The following is a 17721-nucleotide window of genomic DNA, read 5'->3' as shown; positions in this document are numbered from 1 at the left end:
CATGAAAGATTATTTTAAACTAGCTATCTCTTCAATGTTTAAAAGCTCATTTAGATCTATAATTATACTTGATTTTAATGCTTGATTACATTTGTCAGTCAATATATGAGGAAATTCTACTCATAAAATGAAATGGCTGGTTTTAAAAGCCTACTTTTTGTTAGATTTTATAATGTAATAAAATATTTGCGGTCTTGCACATAAAAAATGTTAAGAAGACATGGCGCTTGTAATTGGATAGAAACTTTGGATGAAGTAGTGTTTTGAAGATGAAGGGGTAAAGTTTCTTTATTTGTAGAAGTTTATTGTGAATTCAGTGATTTATACAACCAGCTATAAGGATATAGTTTACCAGTAATTTTAAGATTCCATGTGAAAATGTTGATTGGTGTGTGTGTCTATGCAAATGTGCATGGACACATAGTACAATGCACCACTAAAGAGCATTAATTACTGGGGGGAGGCAATGGAGTATTTTAGGTTTGAGTAATAATTACTAGCACAGTCAGAACTGGGTTTTGAGTGCTTTCCTGCTTTTAGGTAGCTGTGACAACGCTCAAGGTTATTAGAGAATGGGAAGGAAGTTTTAAAACTGCATCGCAGAGAACTCTTTCTTCAAAAAGTCTCCACAAAGTTACGAACAATGTGTGTGAGATGATATTGTGTAAGCAGAAAGGCTTTGTTCAGTGTGATGGGCAAGGCTGAGGATGCTGGGCGTGCAGGAGATGCCACTTGAACCCCAGCTCAGCCAGAGACCTCCTGCAAAGGCAGTGGCCTTGCACCTGAGTTCCCCCCCAGGAGTGCACAGAGGATAATTTTCCTCTTGAACTCTCCCTGATGTTGTAACAATAATGACATTAAGTATTTGAATACAATAACACCTAAAACTATGCAAATGCTGTAATAGGTAAGGGGAAGTTTTATCAGAAGAATTCCTACATTAAAGAGAGAGAGAAAAGTTAAGGACTGTCAAAGCACTAAGTTTATAGTGCATGCATATGTTCTCTCTTACGTTACTGATATGTGTAAAATAACAGAGGCAGATAATACTATTGACTATTTTACTACTTTTGCTATTTCATAATGCTTCTCTGTAGAGCCATCAGAAGGACCTGTGGCTGATACAGGCATTCTGGGGAAAAATGAAGTTACAATAAAGTGGAATGAGATTTCAAAGGCTAAAAGAAATGGATTTATCACTAACTATACAATATTTTATAAACCTGAAGATGGAAAAGAATTGAGTAAGTACACATAAAACAACAATACTTCCAACAGAGTTATGAAATTTTCAGTCTCTGTTCTATCTTGACGCACCTTTAAAGTCAACGAAAAAAGTCATGACAGGAGTAGAGGAGCTGAGATGGATTGGAGAATCATAGATTCTGTGTGAAGTCATAGATCATGAGGGTCCAGTGAATTTATAAGTTTCATAATTGTCTTGGAAGGATGTGCCTTCAGTTTCTGGAAAAATATGGTGGAAATTTTCTGTTAAAGTATTTTTAGTGTCAATTTTATATTAAAAGCAAATTTGGAAATAACAGTAAAATACGCTGCCAAGGTATAGTTTCTATGGACATCATTTTAGATCGGTTTCTTCAGATGCATTTGATTTTCTGTGCTTGCCATGGTTTTTCTGGTCTAGAGGCCGATAGCATAAATTTGAGCATACTCCTAATCTCTACCTCAGGAATAGTGTCCATACAATCTGGCAGTGTAATGGTATCTGTTCAAAACTCCTTTAGGTTAAATCTCAGCAGAAGCTTTCATGAAAAGTGTTTGGGTGACCTAAACTTTTCTTCCTATATGGTTTATGAAGAAAGCTGTTGGATCATTCAGTGCTTCAGAATTGTTTTTTCCCATCCTTTTTTAGATGTCATTGTTATCAGGCACCTAGCACAATCTCTTTCGCGAAGTTTTCAGACTTACAGATCTTGTGATGCTTGTTTCTGATGGGTATCCAGTTCAGACCAGGGCAATTCCTGGTAATTTTTAAATGTGAAAGAGAACGCTAATTACTTCTGTGAGATTTAGTCATCTGCACACAGTTTTTCCTGTTATCTTGGTTTCTGCGTAATTTAATGCTGACTGCTTTGTGCGGGGTCATCTGTGAGATATGGAGCCTCATGTTACAGAGCTGTATTTCTCCATATTACTTGTAATGTAAAGCAGGCTGTGTCCCTTTTAGGACTTCAGATTATTTTCTTTAGAAAAATAGTTGTAAATAACAATTCAAGGGAGTTAAATTTAAATGGCAAAATGCTGTACTGATATTTTTTGAGGCTTCTCTGATGTCATGTGTTCTTGATAATAGTAGGATATGGGGGTGTGTGCCAAGGTGACCTCACTAATGGCCTTCCAGCACTAGAACTTCACTTTCCCACCCTTGACTTAAGAGAAACTCAGTTTATTTTAACTTTGGACATATTGCAGCATAACTATTTCCTGGGTCTTTCTCAACAGAACTGACTGAGGAAATGAGTTGTCTTTGATGGTATGCACCAGAAAATGTTTTAGTAACTGTAATTTCTTATGTTAGTAGGATTTTTTATGCTTAAAAAAATTTAAAGGTGAAGCACATTACATTAATTTCAATGCCAGAAAATGCACTGGAAACAGAGTTCTATTCATAAAAGCATTTTGAAACTTGGAAAAGAATTCCTTTTGATTTTGACTTTCCTTTGACTTTATTAGGGTGGTATCCCAGTGCTGATAGATGACATTCGTTTGGATGATCAGTGTCTAACTGCATGTAGTAGAAATATAGTTGAATTTCACAAGCTACAGAAATTATTTGAAGTTCCTAATTTATGAGCCAACTATTTTGAGGAAATAAAGTTTTCAAAGCACTTTCTTTTCTATGTTCTCCTGCAGATTATCAATTTTCATTGATAATCTGCAGGAGAACATAGTTCACCTATCTTTAATATTAGCAAAAATATTTGTATTTATTTTTAAAAGTAAATACATAATGGTTCAGGTTTTTGCCTCAAACTTTTAAGTAGTATTGATAAATATTTTTCAGTAATTTAGGTTTCATCTTTTAAAGGATTAGCGAGGCTGCTTTGTATTTCAAGTTACCTTTAAAATAGTTTGTGATCTGTTATTGCGGAAGTTGCTAAATAAGTGTACAGCTCCCTGATATAACATTACTTTTGTGTGTTTATGTAAATCTCCTAAAAAGATGAAACAGTGAACTCTGATGTTCTACAATACAGACTGACGTCCTTACAGGCTAATACACAATATACTGTTCAGATCATGGCAAGCAACAAAGCTGGGGGAACCATTGGAGAGCCAAAAACCTTCAAGACTTTAAAACTGGGTAAGTAATAATCCAGGTTACTTATTTACATTTTAAAAAATGGGCTTGGAAATAAGAAATACAGGGCATTGTTGTCTAGGCATTTGTCAACTTCTGTTTGTTTTTTGAGTAGTGTTGAACCAAACAAGGAAGAATTGGCCACAGTAGTTCAATTTAACTTAATTTCACTGACAATCTCACAGACTAAAAAACCCTCAGAATGAGAAGTCACCCCCAAAAATCTTCATTTCCTTGTCAGTAAAGCAGTGGAGTACTATGGTTGTTTGTGGAAGCAGCAGTGTGTATGCTATCAGATATGGGATGGGATGCCTAACAGTCCATTACAAAGTAGATTTTTCCATCTGAGAGATTTACAAAAAACACACATTGTGTTTCACCTGTTCTGGTATATAAGCTTAACTGGAAAATGAGTGCAGAGATTGTGGCCAGTGAGTGTGTAGGGAAATACCTTTTGCTATCTTTGATTATTTGTTTTAGCCAGATTTGACAAGGTATAATGGCAACAGATCAGAAGCTCAGACATTTCCTCATTTCAGCTTCAGGAAGAATGTTCTTGGTATATTCCTAAATGCCTCTGGTACTCTGGTAGTTGGAAATTAGCTCAGAAATCTGCGGAGTAATTTTTTCTTTTTTTTTTTTTTGTAGTTTAAAATCTATCTCCTGCACTCAATTTGCTCTTTATCCTTTTGTAATTGGTAGAAGTGGCAGATTTAGGTGAGCATAAAATAACAGGTGACCACGTGGTGGCAGAGCCTTCATTCTAGGTTGCTTTCAAAGGTTGGCATGGTATGACCCTAAGCAGCCTGATCTAGGTTTAAAGTCGCATGAAGTGATCTACAGATACCCCCTCCAATCTAAATTACTGTGTGATTCTGTTAAATAAAAGACATTTTAAAATGTGATAAATCTGTTCCTGAAACATCCTGAAAAGTCTCATCACAACCTGGTTTTTTTGGCTCAGTAACTGTGGCTTGTTGGATTCTAAATACTCATGTTTTGACTCATCATGGAATGGGTATCCTACAGTATTCTGAGTAATTTTGCCTAGTTTTGACAGAGCTCTTTAGAATTGTGCTAATTAAGTGACTTGGATATTAAAAATTAGCTGTCTTAAGGGAATACCTGAAGAAACAACAATGTGGACTAATTGGTGTTTTGGTTTTTATTTCTTTGTTTTTGTCCAAAGATAAAGAAGATATCTTTTTCATTGCTATACCTGTTGAGATAAGCATTTTATGTCTGATAGGCCTTTGGATAACATGCGTTTTGAAAAAGCACATGTGAGTATATTTCCTACTGGCTAAAACTGAATGCAACCATTTAAAACTAACCTGTAAAATGGGGATTTTTAGTTATTTTATAAATGCCTTTGCTGTGTTCAAAACCAATGTCTAAATAGAAAACAAGCAATTGAAGTAACAAGTAAGTAAGTGTACAGGTTATACTTTGACTGCAGTTTATGTGCTGTAGTCCGAAAATAAGTATTAATTTTGGAAAGCTTAGTAAATTGAAACAAAATAAATGAGAGAAACAGATTTACGTATCACCTACATCAGTTTATGTAAAATGCTGCATACATGCCATTTGCAGTTCCATGGTCATTTAAGTGAGGGGAGCAAGTTTAAAGTCAGTTTCTGAAAAATTAATAATTCCAGGAATTAAAGCTTTCTAGACACTTTTAATATGCTAGGATGGTACTAGGACATAGCCCCTATTGCTTATCTTACCTATAACTATGACTCTTACTAGTTTATGATGCCTCTCTTGAGCTGCAAAGGAATGAGGAAAATCCTAGAAATTACATTCTGTGAAAACATTTGGATGCTTGATCCTTGAATATGGATCCGTATCTGCACATGATTCATAATCTGCTGTCACGGATGTCCCCTGACAGATTTTAAATTTCTTTCTCTGAACATGGGGATCCAGTAACATTCCAAAGATGACTATGAGGGTTTTTTTAAGGTTATAAAATATTTTCACAAGAAAAGTGACTGAGTTGTTTGGCTGATGAGAAGGTTAAAAATCTGAACTATTTTGGGGCATTCTAAGCTACTGGAACCAATACTGTTGTCAAGTGGAGAAGCATCAGGTAGTAAGGGCAACTGAAGGAATAATTTCCATCCCTTTTACATCTTCATCTGTGTTGAGTATACTGAATTTTTACAATAGCAAGAAATTTTTTTTTTCCTGAAGAATACTTTCAGATGCAATAGAATGTTTATATTCTTGTGTAGATAAAATTGCCATGAGAAAAGTCAAGCTAAGGACTGGTTTTCATTCCCTTGCCTCTCTACTCAGTGTCAGTGAGTGATTAAATGAGTGAGCATCCTTTATCTGCTGATTTAGGAACTCAGTGTAGTTCTAATGTGATATAGGGCTAGGGTCACTTTCCTTGAACAAATCCACCTGAGGTGGATTTTCACTGAAGAAACACCCTGAAAAATGATCACGACAGAATTTGCATACTGTCTTATTTTGGCATGCTCTTATTTAATATACTATTTAGTTGACTAATATAATACAATAAAACATAATATATGATATAATATAAAATGGCTTTTCTGCAATGTCTCTGTAACCCAAGAGATCTTGTTGAGATCTTTTGTAATAAAAATCAGTGTATGGGAAAAAAATTTATTGAAAAGTGTTCTGTTGATATAGAAAACACTACCTTTTGGAAAGTTTGATACTTCAGCAGTTTTTGGAATTTCTGGTGATTTGTTAATTTTTAATAATCTATTTCTTTCATAATTTGGCTAAAATTCCTTTCTCAATTATAGGTTTAAAAAGGTTTGCTGGCCTGATATACCAAATCCTGAAGAAAGCCTTGCAGTGGAATGGCCTCTTGCTTCATCTGTGGTAGTAGTTGGAATTTTATGCATTAAAGAAGGGATCAAATTGAAGGAAAATAAATCCTTTTCTGGCAGTCATTTCATTAATCAAACCCACCCTCCCCCCCCTTTATTGAGTTTAATTCTTCTTCTTAAGTGCTACAAAATGCTCTTTGTAGTATTCCAAAATAACAGGGAAGATGCATCTTCATAAAGTGTATTAATCTAATTCTTATAGGATATTGTGAAATGATGTTTTGAAGTGACAAAGTGGTTGGTGGCTATGGTTCATTTAATGAAGTAAATTAAATTTTCACAGGCTATTGAGTCTATTAAATCAGGTTTCCACATCTGCATACCTCCTCTCTTCTCCACAAAAAAAGTATTGCAACATATAGTAAGATTTGGTATGTGGTTGTACTAATAGCTCTGTCTTTTTATTTTTTGAATATTTATTCCTTATTAAAGTTTCGATGTTTATTTGAATGGAGTGGAGTTGACCAGGTTTGCACAGAAAGTGTAATTTGTGCATAATGGGATTTAAACTTTTTTCTCAAAAATGTCTTGTTAGACAAGAAAACATGGACATAATCCAAACCTGATTCTGAGCCTTCACTAAAATTCATTATTTCATTACGTACAGAAAACCTAATATGAAAACATTTAGCAAATGGACAGAATAACATTGCCTTTTTAGTACTCATTCCCATGTAACTGCTTCCCATCTGAAAAGCATCTAAACTCTTTACTGGTGCAAGTCTGAAATTATGAATTAAACAGAGCTCAAATAGCAATAATGTATTCATTGAAAAATGAACCAATACATTAATTATCCCTTTCTAACTCTCCAATTTATCTCTTTATATTGACAGAATAATTCATTTTTGAAGAGAATGTCATCTCAGACCAAAACTGTAGACTTTGAAGAAATAAATGTTTTGGAATATTGTTTTCCTGAAGAAAATCAGGAAGGATCCCTACTAATAAATTATGAAAACCATGTTTCTGAATGTACTGATATTAATACAAAAGGCACAACTAACAGAAATGAAAAGATACTGCATAATGAAGAGAATGAAGCTGCTAAAAGCTTTTCCCCATCCATGCCTTATATAATTACTGATCAATTTACCACAAGTCAAATGCATTCAGCTTTGATACCAGTGAAGGAAGTCCAGCCCATAGAAGTGGTGGCAAATGATTTGGGTGGATCCCAGCAGAATCCAATTAAAAATGAAGAAAATGACAATGAGGAAGTTTTAAGGCTGGAAGATTTCAGTGAAAAAGCACTGTTCAATCCATATCTTAAAAATTCAGTTAAAACCAGGGAATTCCTTGTTTCTGAGAGCTTGCCAGAGCGCAGTACGGATGAATGCAAAAGCCAGTCAGGTGCCTTACCTCCTTTTCAGCCAAATGTTCTGGCACAATCCTACATAACAGTGGACATGTTCAGGCTGGCCAAAGGTCAGTAGTGTGAGAGAGCTCCATTGTAAAGTTCTCCTGTGAGATATCCCTGCTGCTCACTGGCAGTCACGTGTTCTGAGGTGGCTGAGCTTGGTTAATTTGGATGGGAGCACCCTCTTCCTTCAGATAGTTGTGAAGTAATTTTTACACTGTGTGTGTGCATGTCAGAGTTCACTTCCAGTGTGAGTGTTTGAAGTATTTGTTGGTTTGTTTTGGTTTTTTTTTTCACCAGACATGCCAGTAGTGAGACAAAATAAATAACTTTTGTTATTTCTTCTTAGTTCTCCTATATCAACCTGCTAAAACGAACTGATATTTTCTGCAGGAGCATCCAGCAGTACAAGCAGCTCATCTCTTGCTCCCCACACAACCAGTTCCTAAGTCTCAGCTCTGATGGAGAGACATGGACAGACTTGAACAGAGTCAGAATCTGCCAAATCCTTCCTTCAGTTACATGGAGCAGAGCTACTTTCCTGTTCTTATTTCCCTTGATTGTTTTTCATCTGGTTTTATATATCATGCTCCTCTTGTTTTACAAATATTTTCTGCATTTCAGGAGTTGTCTTTTTGTATCCTGACTCCTGAATTAATAGTTTGGCTTATAGTTTCTTGTCTTTAATGAGAGTATACTTGCTATGTTACCTGCATTTTGGAAAATGTGTTATGCTTCCTATGTTGCTTCCTTTCCTTTCTCATGGTTTTAATAGTCCTCAACGTTTTGTGCTGTTTTTGTTTCTACTGTTTGTTTCGTAAAAACAAACGGGAGAAACAAAACTTAAGAAGTTATCCTTCAACAAGCAATTTTATCTTCTTGCTCTGTCCTTCTAATTTGTTTCAATTTAAAACTGTGTTTCCCTGCTGAGGTTTTGATATTTTGAACTGAAAAAAATATCAACTAAATATGTCATTGTGTTAGAATAAGCATTGAGTTAGGAAGTTATTTTTCAGGGAGGTAATGAAAAAACACTAAGTCTGTAAACTCTTCCCGGATATTCTTTGGTAATTGATTTAGGATTAGGTATTTCTACATGAAGGATATAACTTTTGTCATTTGTTTTATGATTTTGTTAAATCATAAATCTAATTATAGTTTTCATTTTACTGATCAGCAATTAATCAGTAAAACACTCAATCACACTAATTTTTTAACAAGAAAGAGGCCATTATTGTAAACCTCTTAGTGAAATACTCTGCTTAATAACAGGTACAAAAACATAGAGAGTCAAATTAATTGTATTAGAAGGGGGTGTTCAGTTTGACATATATGGGGTATATGGCAATTTTAAGACTTTGAGCTATTTTTACAGTATTTAGAGACTTGATGTAATCAGTCTTGTTTACAGATGATTGTAGTTTGCACAACTACAGATTTATTTCAGGGTAAAAAAAGATACAGGAGTTATGGGGATAGAAAAACGAGAGACAAATGTGAATAGGATTAGAAAGTGTTTCCTTTCTGTGCAGGAGGAGGAGTGGAAGAATGGAAAATATATTGTAAGTGTGAATGCGTGAATGAGGAGGCTGAGCCTTTCCCTGGATGCCGTGGCTATTACTTGTATTGTTTTGGTGAAAACAGTGTAAAGTTTTGCATTTAGGATCTTTTTCTGTAGTTTGGAAGCTGCTTTAACTTAGAACAATGTTCCTCTAGTTGCCAAGAAAGGATGGGAAAACAATTTCTGCAAATGTTCTTTTAGCCAGCAACACTGATTTCCACCTCTTCTGTTTGTTGGATCACTTTTCTCAACCACAGTGCTCCAAGATGAAATGCATATATGTTTGCTCTTATAAGCCCTTGCTCACTTAAGTGAGTCATACTCTGAAATTAGGACAAAGCTTTGGTTAGGTCAGTGGGTTTTTTTCTGCTTCTTCAGTTGGTTCTACACTTCTCACTTACAGTGATGTTGTTGTCTACCTGGGCTCAGAGCTCACTGATTCCATCACAGCAATTTTTTCCCTTAAATCTCAGTGTATGTCTTAATATCACAATATCTAAAAATAAACACGTGCAGAGATATTTTGGGCCTTTCTAGGAATTGTTTAGCAGCTACATGAAAGCTGCATATTCTGAGTTGCATGTTTGAGACAGGTGAAAAGTGAAAATAATGCAATCTTTAAGGGATCATTAGAAAGGGGAGGTTCTTGCTGGGTGGCTTGGCTAGGTTATCCTTGTAACAATTCTTAGGTTCTGGAGGGTAACTATATCCTTCTTTTTTATCCCACTTTATTTTCTTCCCTATTGATATGCTGCTTTTCTCTCCTCATTTTTTTGCTTCCTTTCCCCATTATTTTCTCAGAAAAAGCAAAATGCTAGAAGTGGGCTCAATGCATTCCAGAAAGGAAGGCTGCCTTTTGTACATGCTTTGGAAAAGAAAGCTTCTATAACTTGTTTATTTTGCATGGAGAGTTGTACTCTTTCTGACCTTTTGCAATGTGTTGCTTAAACTAACACTGTGAACCATTAAAAAGTTAAAACTGAGAAAACGTGTAATTTTTTTTAATTGATTTATACTAAATGCATCATTTAGACATTTTAGATTTTCATATTCATATAGAATAGGTCTCACTTTGGACTGCTGTTTATAGGGTCACAAGAGAGTGGGCTTTAGTCATAGTATTTTTCTATGGCCACAATTTGAGTTGGTAACTTCCTTTAAATGTTCAACCACAAAAGTATTATTCCACTTGGGTTGTTATTCAGGCAAGAAAAATAAGTTTCCAGGTCAGTTTGTTAATGAAACAGGTGCTTATTAGACAGCACTAATTCCTGGGAGCAGACAGTAGTCTGAAAGAATCAAGAGGCCCTGTCAGGTGCTGTTTGTCAAGGCCTAGGACTAATGATCATTTCTCAACTTAGAGTGTGGCTGGTGAGGGAGGGTGGGATGCACCACCACCATCCACCCCATGACTAAACTCAGCTTCTCTGGGCATGCTACCCCTGGCAGCCTTGGACAGAGTGGCTGGAAGGCTGCCCCATGGAAAAGGACCTGGGGGTGCTGGTGACAGCAGCTGAACATGAGCCAGGCTGTGCCCAGGTGGCCAAGAAGGCCAATGGCATCCTGGCCTGGATCAGCAATGGTGTGGCCAGCAGGGCCAGGGCAGGGATTGTCCCCCTGTGCTGGGCACTGCTGAGGCCACACCTTGAGTGCTGTGTCCAGCTCTGGGCCCTCACTGCAGGAAAGGCACCGAGGGGCTGCAGAGAGTCCAGAGAAGGGCAATGGAGCTGGGGCAGGGTCTGGAGCACAAGTGCTGTGAGGAGCAGCTGAGGGAGCTGGGGGTGTTTATCCTGGAGAAAAGGAGGCTCAGGGGTGACCTCATCACTCTCTACCACTGCCTGAAAGGAGGCTGTGGCCAGGTGGGGATTGGCTTCTTCTCCTAAGGAACAAATGATAGGATAAGAGGAAATGGCCTCAAGTTGTGACAGGAAAGGTTTACATTGGATATTAGGAAAAATTTCTCCACCAAAAAGCTTGTCATGCAGTGGGGCCAAGCTGCCCAGGGAAGTGTTGAAGTCACCAACCTGGGGGTATTTAAAAGATGTGTGTGTGGCTCTTGGGGACATAGTTAAGTGGTGAACTTGGTAGTACTGGGTTAACAGTTGGACTCCATGATCTTACAGGTACCTTCCAAACTAAAGAAGTCTGTGACTATAAAGGGCACATTCAAAACATAATCCAATTTATTGATGTTATGTATTTCCCCAAGGCAGAAAGGAGCTGAGAACTTAATGAGATCTGAAATCTGATCAGACTGTTTGTAGGTGCACCCATGCATACCATTCCTAAACACAAAGATTACATTAGAATTACCTCTGTGATGTTCTAACCTACTCAACACACTCATTTCTTGCTTGTTCAGAGCTTCTTTTCAGCTAGTTGTCCATTACTTTATTAGTATCTGCTCTCCCCTCCAACTTCTTTCTTGTCTCCCTAATTGTTGTGAGACCTTACATCATGAGCTGTTCTGCTGCCATACATTATGCGTCCTTGATGCGAGAATATGTTGCATAGGCACAGTTAAAGAAAGCTGAAATGCACTCTGTTTCCCTAGTATTTGCAGAAGCAGAGCACCTCTGGGTGTAGAAAGGAGAGGAGTTGGCCCTGTCACTGCTGCAAGGTGGTGTAGCTTCATCAGAAGGGATGCAGTTATGCAGATATACACACACACATATCGTTTGCATATACATAGATGCATCTATGTAACTACACTGATTCCTTTGAGAACTGGCTGCTGAAGTGCTTGTGTACAGCTGAGCATATGTGCATGTGTGCACGTGCCTGAGCCCAGACACAGTGAGGTGTCACCATTAATCTAGTTTGTGCAGGAGTACTTGCAGAGAAGGAAGTTGTTTATGTGATTTATGTTGCTGCATAGTGTCACTCACCAGCACAGAAGGCATTACAGGCTGCTTCACTGCTGGGATCCTCTCTTTTGCATTGCGCATGGAGTCTGGCATAAGAGCCCATGAGCTCCCGGCCCTTGACCAGAAACCCTAGCCCATGTTTGGGCTGTATCTGTTGATTCAGATTGGTGTTCCGTGTTGCTGAGTTTTGCGCGTGACGAGGTGACTGGCTCCCTCCATTCACAGCTCAGTTTAAACCAGCACTCGGACAGTCTGGATGCTCAGGAAGCTTTAGGTGCATGGAGGCTCGAGTCCAGAGCTACAGGGTAGGAATATCACCCATTGCTCCCATGATACAGGTAATTGCTAAGATCAGTAGTAAGATAATAACTTTGATGCCTTGTGATTGCAGCTGTGCTAGGCAACTCTCAGGGGTAAGTTGAGTAGATCTGTAAAGACACAGCCACCTTAGGGAATAAATACTGGGCTAGGTATCATACATAAAATGACACTGAAGGACTGGGTGGAGCAAATGTGAGAGACCACACTCAGATGAACTGTGGTGCACACATTGGGATGTGGTCATGAAAGCAAGGTTTGTCTGGTGGTTTTTTTTGCAGTTGAATGGTACCATATCCCTTAGCCTTATGTTGTCAAGGATTAGAAATATTACAAGAAAAGACAATGAGTCAACTGAAGTTCTACCTCAAAGAAATATCTGATTTTAATTTTGAATGCTCCCTTGATGAATCAGAGACCTTTGTTGTAACAGGGGTTTTGTGTATTGGGTTGTAAGATTTTAGCTTTGCTTATCTAGATGTCAAAGTACAAAATAGCAAAGATTCAACATCACAGTGCTTGGGAAGTAGTTTGTGTAGCAAGCAGTGCAATTCTAAATCTCAGTGGTCACACAAAACAGTGTTTTGAATAAAAAAATCATGCTCCTTAGGCTTGTAAGAGGTAATTTGCAAATATTTATTCAATAGTTTTATATTTTGCTAGTAGGTATTCTGAAACAGTCAGATAAGATCTCCTACTAAAGGTCACTTGAAAATAACACACAGAGCTTATATACCTTAAATTATTTAAGGCTATATGAAAGCTTCTTGTAAAGAGTTGAAATGGATACTAATTTAAGCTAATGTCTGTGTTGCTTTGTTCTTGTATCAGTCTGATGCAGAGCCAGTGAAAGTTTTGTTCCACTGCTCTGTGTTAATGTCTGGCATATCAAAAACAGGAAGCAAGGCATATTCTCACAGCAGGTGAGTCTTGAGCCCGTAATAAGCTGAGCTTATTGTGAGTATAGGTAGTTGTTACTGCAGCTTCTTTTCTCTCCTGGCACAACAGAAATAAAATATACAGCAATCTTATGGTGCTTCTGTGGAAAGGCTGGAAAATGTTCTGCTCTTGCCTTCTTGAATAACTACAGGAATTTATATGTCCTGTGAACAAAGGATGGCATTTGTAAACAGAGCTGACAAAAAATCATTAAGCATTGTTTTTATTGTTTTTGTAGCATGACCTGTTCTTAGTCATACTGTTTATTAGATGTATTTATTCTAAAATACTGTTATTAATTCTAAAATACTTCGTGTACATGATGTGTTTTGCAGTCTGAGAATTTATGAAGAGGGATCTGAGCAAAATAGTGTCAATTTCATCTGTTATGTCTTTCTTCTACTTTGCATAATTTTTTTTCTTAGTATTTGACAAAAATGTTATTATTCTAGTGAACATGAACTAATTTTGTTTGCTCTTTTACTGGGCTTTCTAATGATTATTTTGTTTGCCTTTTTTCTCAAGAATAAATAGTCATTTTACTGCTGCCTCACTATTTAATTAAAGAACTATTGTTTTATCTAGGTCTCTTGAACTCAGAACATGAATATGAAGAGTAACAATAAAAAAATTGGAACAGATGTTTGACTAACACATTCTTCTGTGACTCAATATTTTTAAAATAGATTGATTTTCAAGAATATCAAAACATGAATAGAAACAGATGTGCATACTTATGCTGTAGATTTATCCTTTCAGTACCCTAACAGGATACTTGAAAAGTAAAGAGCGTGATTATTTAGTGCTGCCCATTTGTAGCAGACTGGAGAAAAGACTAATGGCTCAAAACAACTGAAGTGCAAGCTCAGAGCAGGGAACAGGGCAAGTTCTGGGTAGATGGTGCAGCCACTGCTGCCCCCCACCACCCACTGGAGCCTAAGGTGGCTACCAAGCCATCACCTCCCACCCCCAGCCCCACAACTTCCTTTTCTCAAAATCTGTATGACTTAAAATTGGAGTTTGCTAAGTCAGTGCTTTGTGAAGTGCCTTGCTTTAATTGGATGTTGCTTTAAAATTTGCCAAGTACTTTATTCTCTAAAATTTGCAAATAAAAGCTACTCAGCTTCCTGAGAAGTTTGTTGTCTTCTGCTGAGGGTGTTGAAATACTGCCGCCCTTTCAAACACTCACTGAGTGAGTTCAGAGGGCCTAACACCATTCCTATTCTGTACTTCCTTCAGCTCTTAAAAGAGAAAAGTGTAGAAAATGCTCTCACCAGACAGAAAGGGGCACAGCTTCAAACCAGTCAGGTATCTAACTTTACCTGAGAGGTTAATATGCTGGGGTGCAGGCTGTCCTGAGATGCCCCAACTACAGATTAAGGATGTCCTTTCCCAGGGTCCTGAATTACTCAGGTTATTCAAGTGAGCTTCAGGAGCATGGAGGAGGGTGGAGGCTTAGCCCACAGCTCCTTCACTGGGGAATGAGGGTTCTGGGAGAGTTGCCCAGTGGGAGCTCAGTAACAGAACAGAACGTCTAAGGCTGCAGTGGGCTTCTTTCACAATTCAAGCTGTCAAAGAAACTATACTTTAATATGGTTGTTTATATTTTAAAAGTGCTACTTTAGCATTGACTAGTCCAATTGAGTAGTGAGGTCCAGACTTTTGAGTTTGAATGTCTGCTACCAACATTTTTCTCAGCCTCTTGGGTTGCCTTGATTTCCAGGCATTGCTCAACACCACACTGATGAGTAGTAAGTCTTCTGAGCCAACTAGTATATTGTTTCTGTTTCAGTGTATGACCTGATAGTACTGAAGTTTCTGAGTACTTATTTCTCGGAAAAGTAGCCTTATATTTCCCGGGTTTGTCATTGCTCTGATCAGAATGTAATAGTAGCCTAGCCAAGGCAAATTTCTGTAGAATTTTCATGACTACATGAGCAACTGAATGTCTAATGGAATTTAACAAAGAAGTAACACTTTTCATAACCACAGAAATGTTATGCAAGAGTATCTAGGGGTGTCAGAGGCAATGAGCATAAGATTATAATCACTGTTAGAGCTCTGGATGTCCACTTAGACCATCACTAATCTGAACCGAACACTTTATTCTGAATTAAAAGAGCATAAAAGATTTGCTAAAATGTTACTATAGCAAATTAGGTCCTAATGTAAGAAATTTCTTTATTATACCAAATGAGCCCAGCACAATTCTGCAGTGAATCTTTTCATAGCAGTGTCTGCTAAGTCTGGACATGGACTCGATGCTGTATTTCTGTTACTGTCTTAAAAAGTTAGCTGAGAGGGTTTGAGTTGGGGGGGTTAGTTTTTGTTTCTTTTTCCTGTTTGGTTATGTTTCGCTCCCTTTTAGTGTAGGAATTTATGCCAGCATCAATAGTTTATGAGCTACAGATATTTTTATTTACAAAATATGTTTCTAAATCCTCCGAACACAAAAAGATTTGAACAGTGGGGCATGGTGTCTTTGCTTTGAATGTAAAGCTTTTTTGTCACTAGCATACTGCCCAGAAATGCTCATACCCAGCTGTGTTCATGGCTTGCTGCCTTTGCTGCCTGCTTCTCTCTCCCATGACCTTACACCTCTTTCAAACATGCTCCATGCATTTGCTTTCATCTCTAGCTATTTTTTTTTTGTTTTGTTTTATAGCGTAGCTCACAAAGAGGCTTAGATTATTCCTTGTCTTTAGGGACTGCATCTGTCTTCTGCTTTTGCTTTTATTTTCTGGGAGCTTAATTGTTTTACATTTCTGATTAAAGGCTTCTATAGTTCTTGAGTCAGACAAGGTTTCCCAACATCTGATCTGCAAGGAAGGAAGGAAGCAGAGGAGTGTTGAATCATTTTGGGTGAAAAAGAACACAGAGGAGCTTAGATTTTGCTATTTTTAACCTTTCTTCCAGCACAAAGGGCTGGTTCTCTGTTTGTAAGTACTGTCTTTATTAAGTAAAGGACAATCCTGGAAATAAGCTGTGCATTACATCTCCTGATGCTCTACAGTGAGGGAGGGGAGCTGCTTGAGCTCAAATAGAGGTTGACACCATCCTTGGCTCCCATCCCTTTTTACCTTTCCTGTGCACATTCCCACTTCCTCAGCCCCACTGTCTTGATGCAAAACTACCAAACAAATTGCTGTGAAATTACCTAAACCTTGGGTTTATTAGCAGGTCTGCTCATTTGTGGATATGGACCAGGTTCCTGATCTAAGGTAGCAGCAAGGTAGCTCATTCCTCAGGGATGGCAGTGCTCTAATACAGATAGAGCTGTGTGGGGTAAATCCCTCACAACCCTGCTTGTTTTGTGATGACTTGGGGTTTTTTTTGTTGCCGTCTCCTCAGATAAATTCTTGGATGCATTGTCTCCAGCTTGTGGTTGCTCTTTTTCCCATGACTGAGGTCAGTCTGGGGAAATTTTGTAATGATTGATTTTCTCTTTAATGATAGGGCTAACTAGAGTTTCTCTCTAGAGCCATATGTTGTGCAAGGTTATCTGTTTACTTGGGGTTTTGTGGCCAAGTCTGAGTTTCACTGGCTTTAAAGGAATTTCTACTCTGTCAGTGTTTGTTTATTTTTGGTGTTTCTATGCTGACATTTTTATTTAAGTTATTCCACATGCTGCCCTTTCACAGAGTCTGACCTTTTACCTACATTACAGAGAACCTAATTTTAAAGACTGATAAATGATCTCTTATTCTTCAAGCTCATAAAATGATTCAATTTGCTTCCATTTACAGATGTGTATCTCTGCATTATCTACCTAAATGGCATTAATTTATATAAATAAGTAAAATGGAGAGGCTTTCTGACACATGCAAGAATGTTAATAGTTTCACTTAAGGAAGATATCCAGCAGACAGAGGAGCAGAAACACATGCAGCAAATGGAGCATAATGGGGATGTGCTAGAAGAGCTGTGCCCTGAGCAGGTTCTGGAGACATCTGCTATTGCCCTGGGGCTGTTTGGAAAGCTTTTGTGTCTGAGACAAGAAGCTGGGGAGGGAAGGAGGGACATTCTTCAGGTCTCTGGCTGAACACAGCAAGCTCTGTGTAATGCATGATAAAGGACAGGCAGAGTATGTTTTAAACTTTATTGCAGTGACTCAATTTAGGAAAGTTGCCTTAGTACCAAAACAAGCAGTGTGCATGGGGGGTGGTCCCGGGGGTCTTTGATGCACGTTCAGCCATGCGTGTTCTTTTGCCAATGACACATCTCCTCAAAACGGGAAAAAGCTCATCTGTTCATGCAGGAAGAGTTGTGCTGCCACAGGTTTAGTCCAGAAATGGTCTTCAGGAGCCTCGTGTTTTTTCCCAAAGCGCTTGGGTCAGCGCTTGGTGATTACTTATCTGGGCAGAGCAGGGCAGCGATCCAGGCTGCATGAGAACGGGCTTCCTGTCAGCAATCCCAGCACATCCACGGGCGGGTCCATCCCCCGTGGGGACAAGGAACCGGTGATTGGGGCCGTTTCATGT

General features: G+C 38.1%; 1 protein-coding gene across 2 annotated transcripts in view; it reads left to right on the top strand.

The window, feature by feature from the left end:
• The window catches only part of IL31RA (interleukin 31 receptor A), a 35127-nt gene extending 25040 nt beyond the window's left edge, over nt 1-10087 (top strand). For both annotated transcript variants that reach the window (XM_005422021.2, XM_031057851.1), the window contains 5 exons: nt 1098-1244; nt 3185-3325; nt 4512-4605; nt 6109-6187; nt 7032-10087. In XM_005422021.2, the coding sequence (XP_005422078.1) occupies nt 1098-1244; nt 3185-3325; nt 4512-4605; nt 6109-6187; nt 7032-7631 (1061 nt within the window). In that variant the 3' untranslated portion in view covers nt 7632-10087. The remainder of the gene's footprint in view (nt 1-1097; nt 1245-3184; nt 3326-4511; nt 4606-6108; nt 6188-7031) is intronic.
• The last annotated feature ends 7634 nt before the right edge of the window (nt 10088-17721 follow it).

Source organism: Geospiza fortis, unplaced genomic scaffold, assembly GCF_000277835.1.
Source record: "Geospiza fortis unplaced genomic scaffold, GeoFor_1.0 scaffold443, whole genome shotgun sequence".
Lineage (NCBI taxonomy): Eukaryota > Metazoa > Chordata > Aves > Passeriformes > Thraupidae > Geospiza > Geospiza fortis.
Note: the sequence above shows the minus strand (reverse complement) of the source record. Positions and strands in the feature narration are given on the sequence as shown.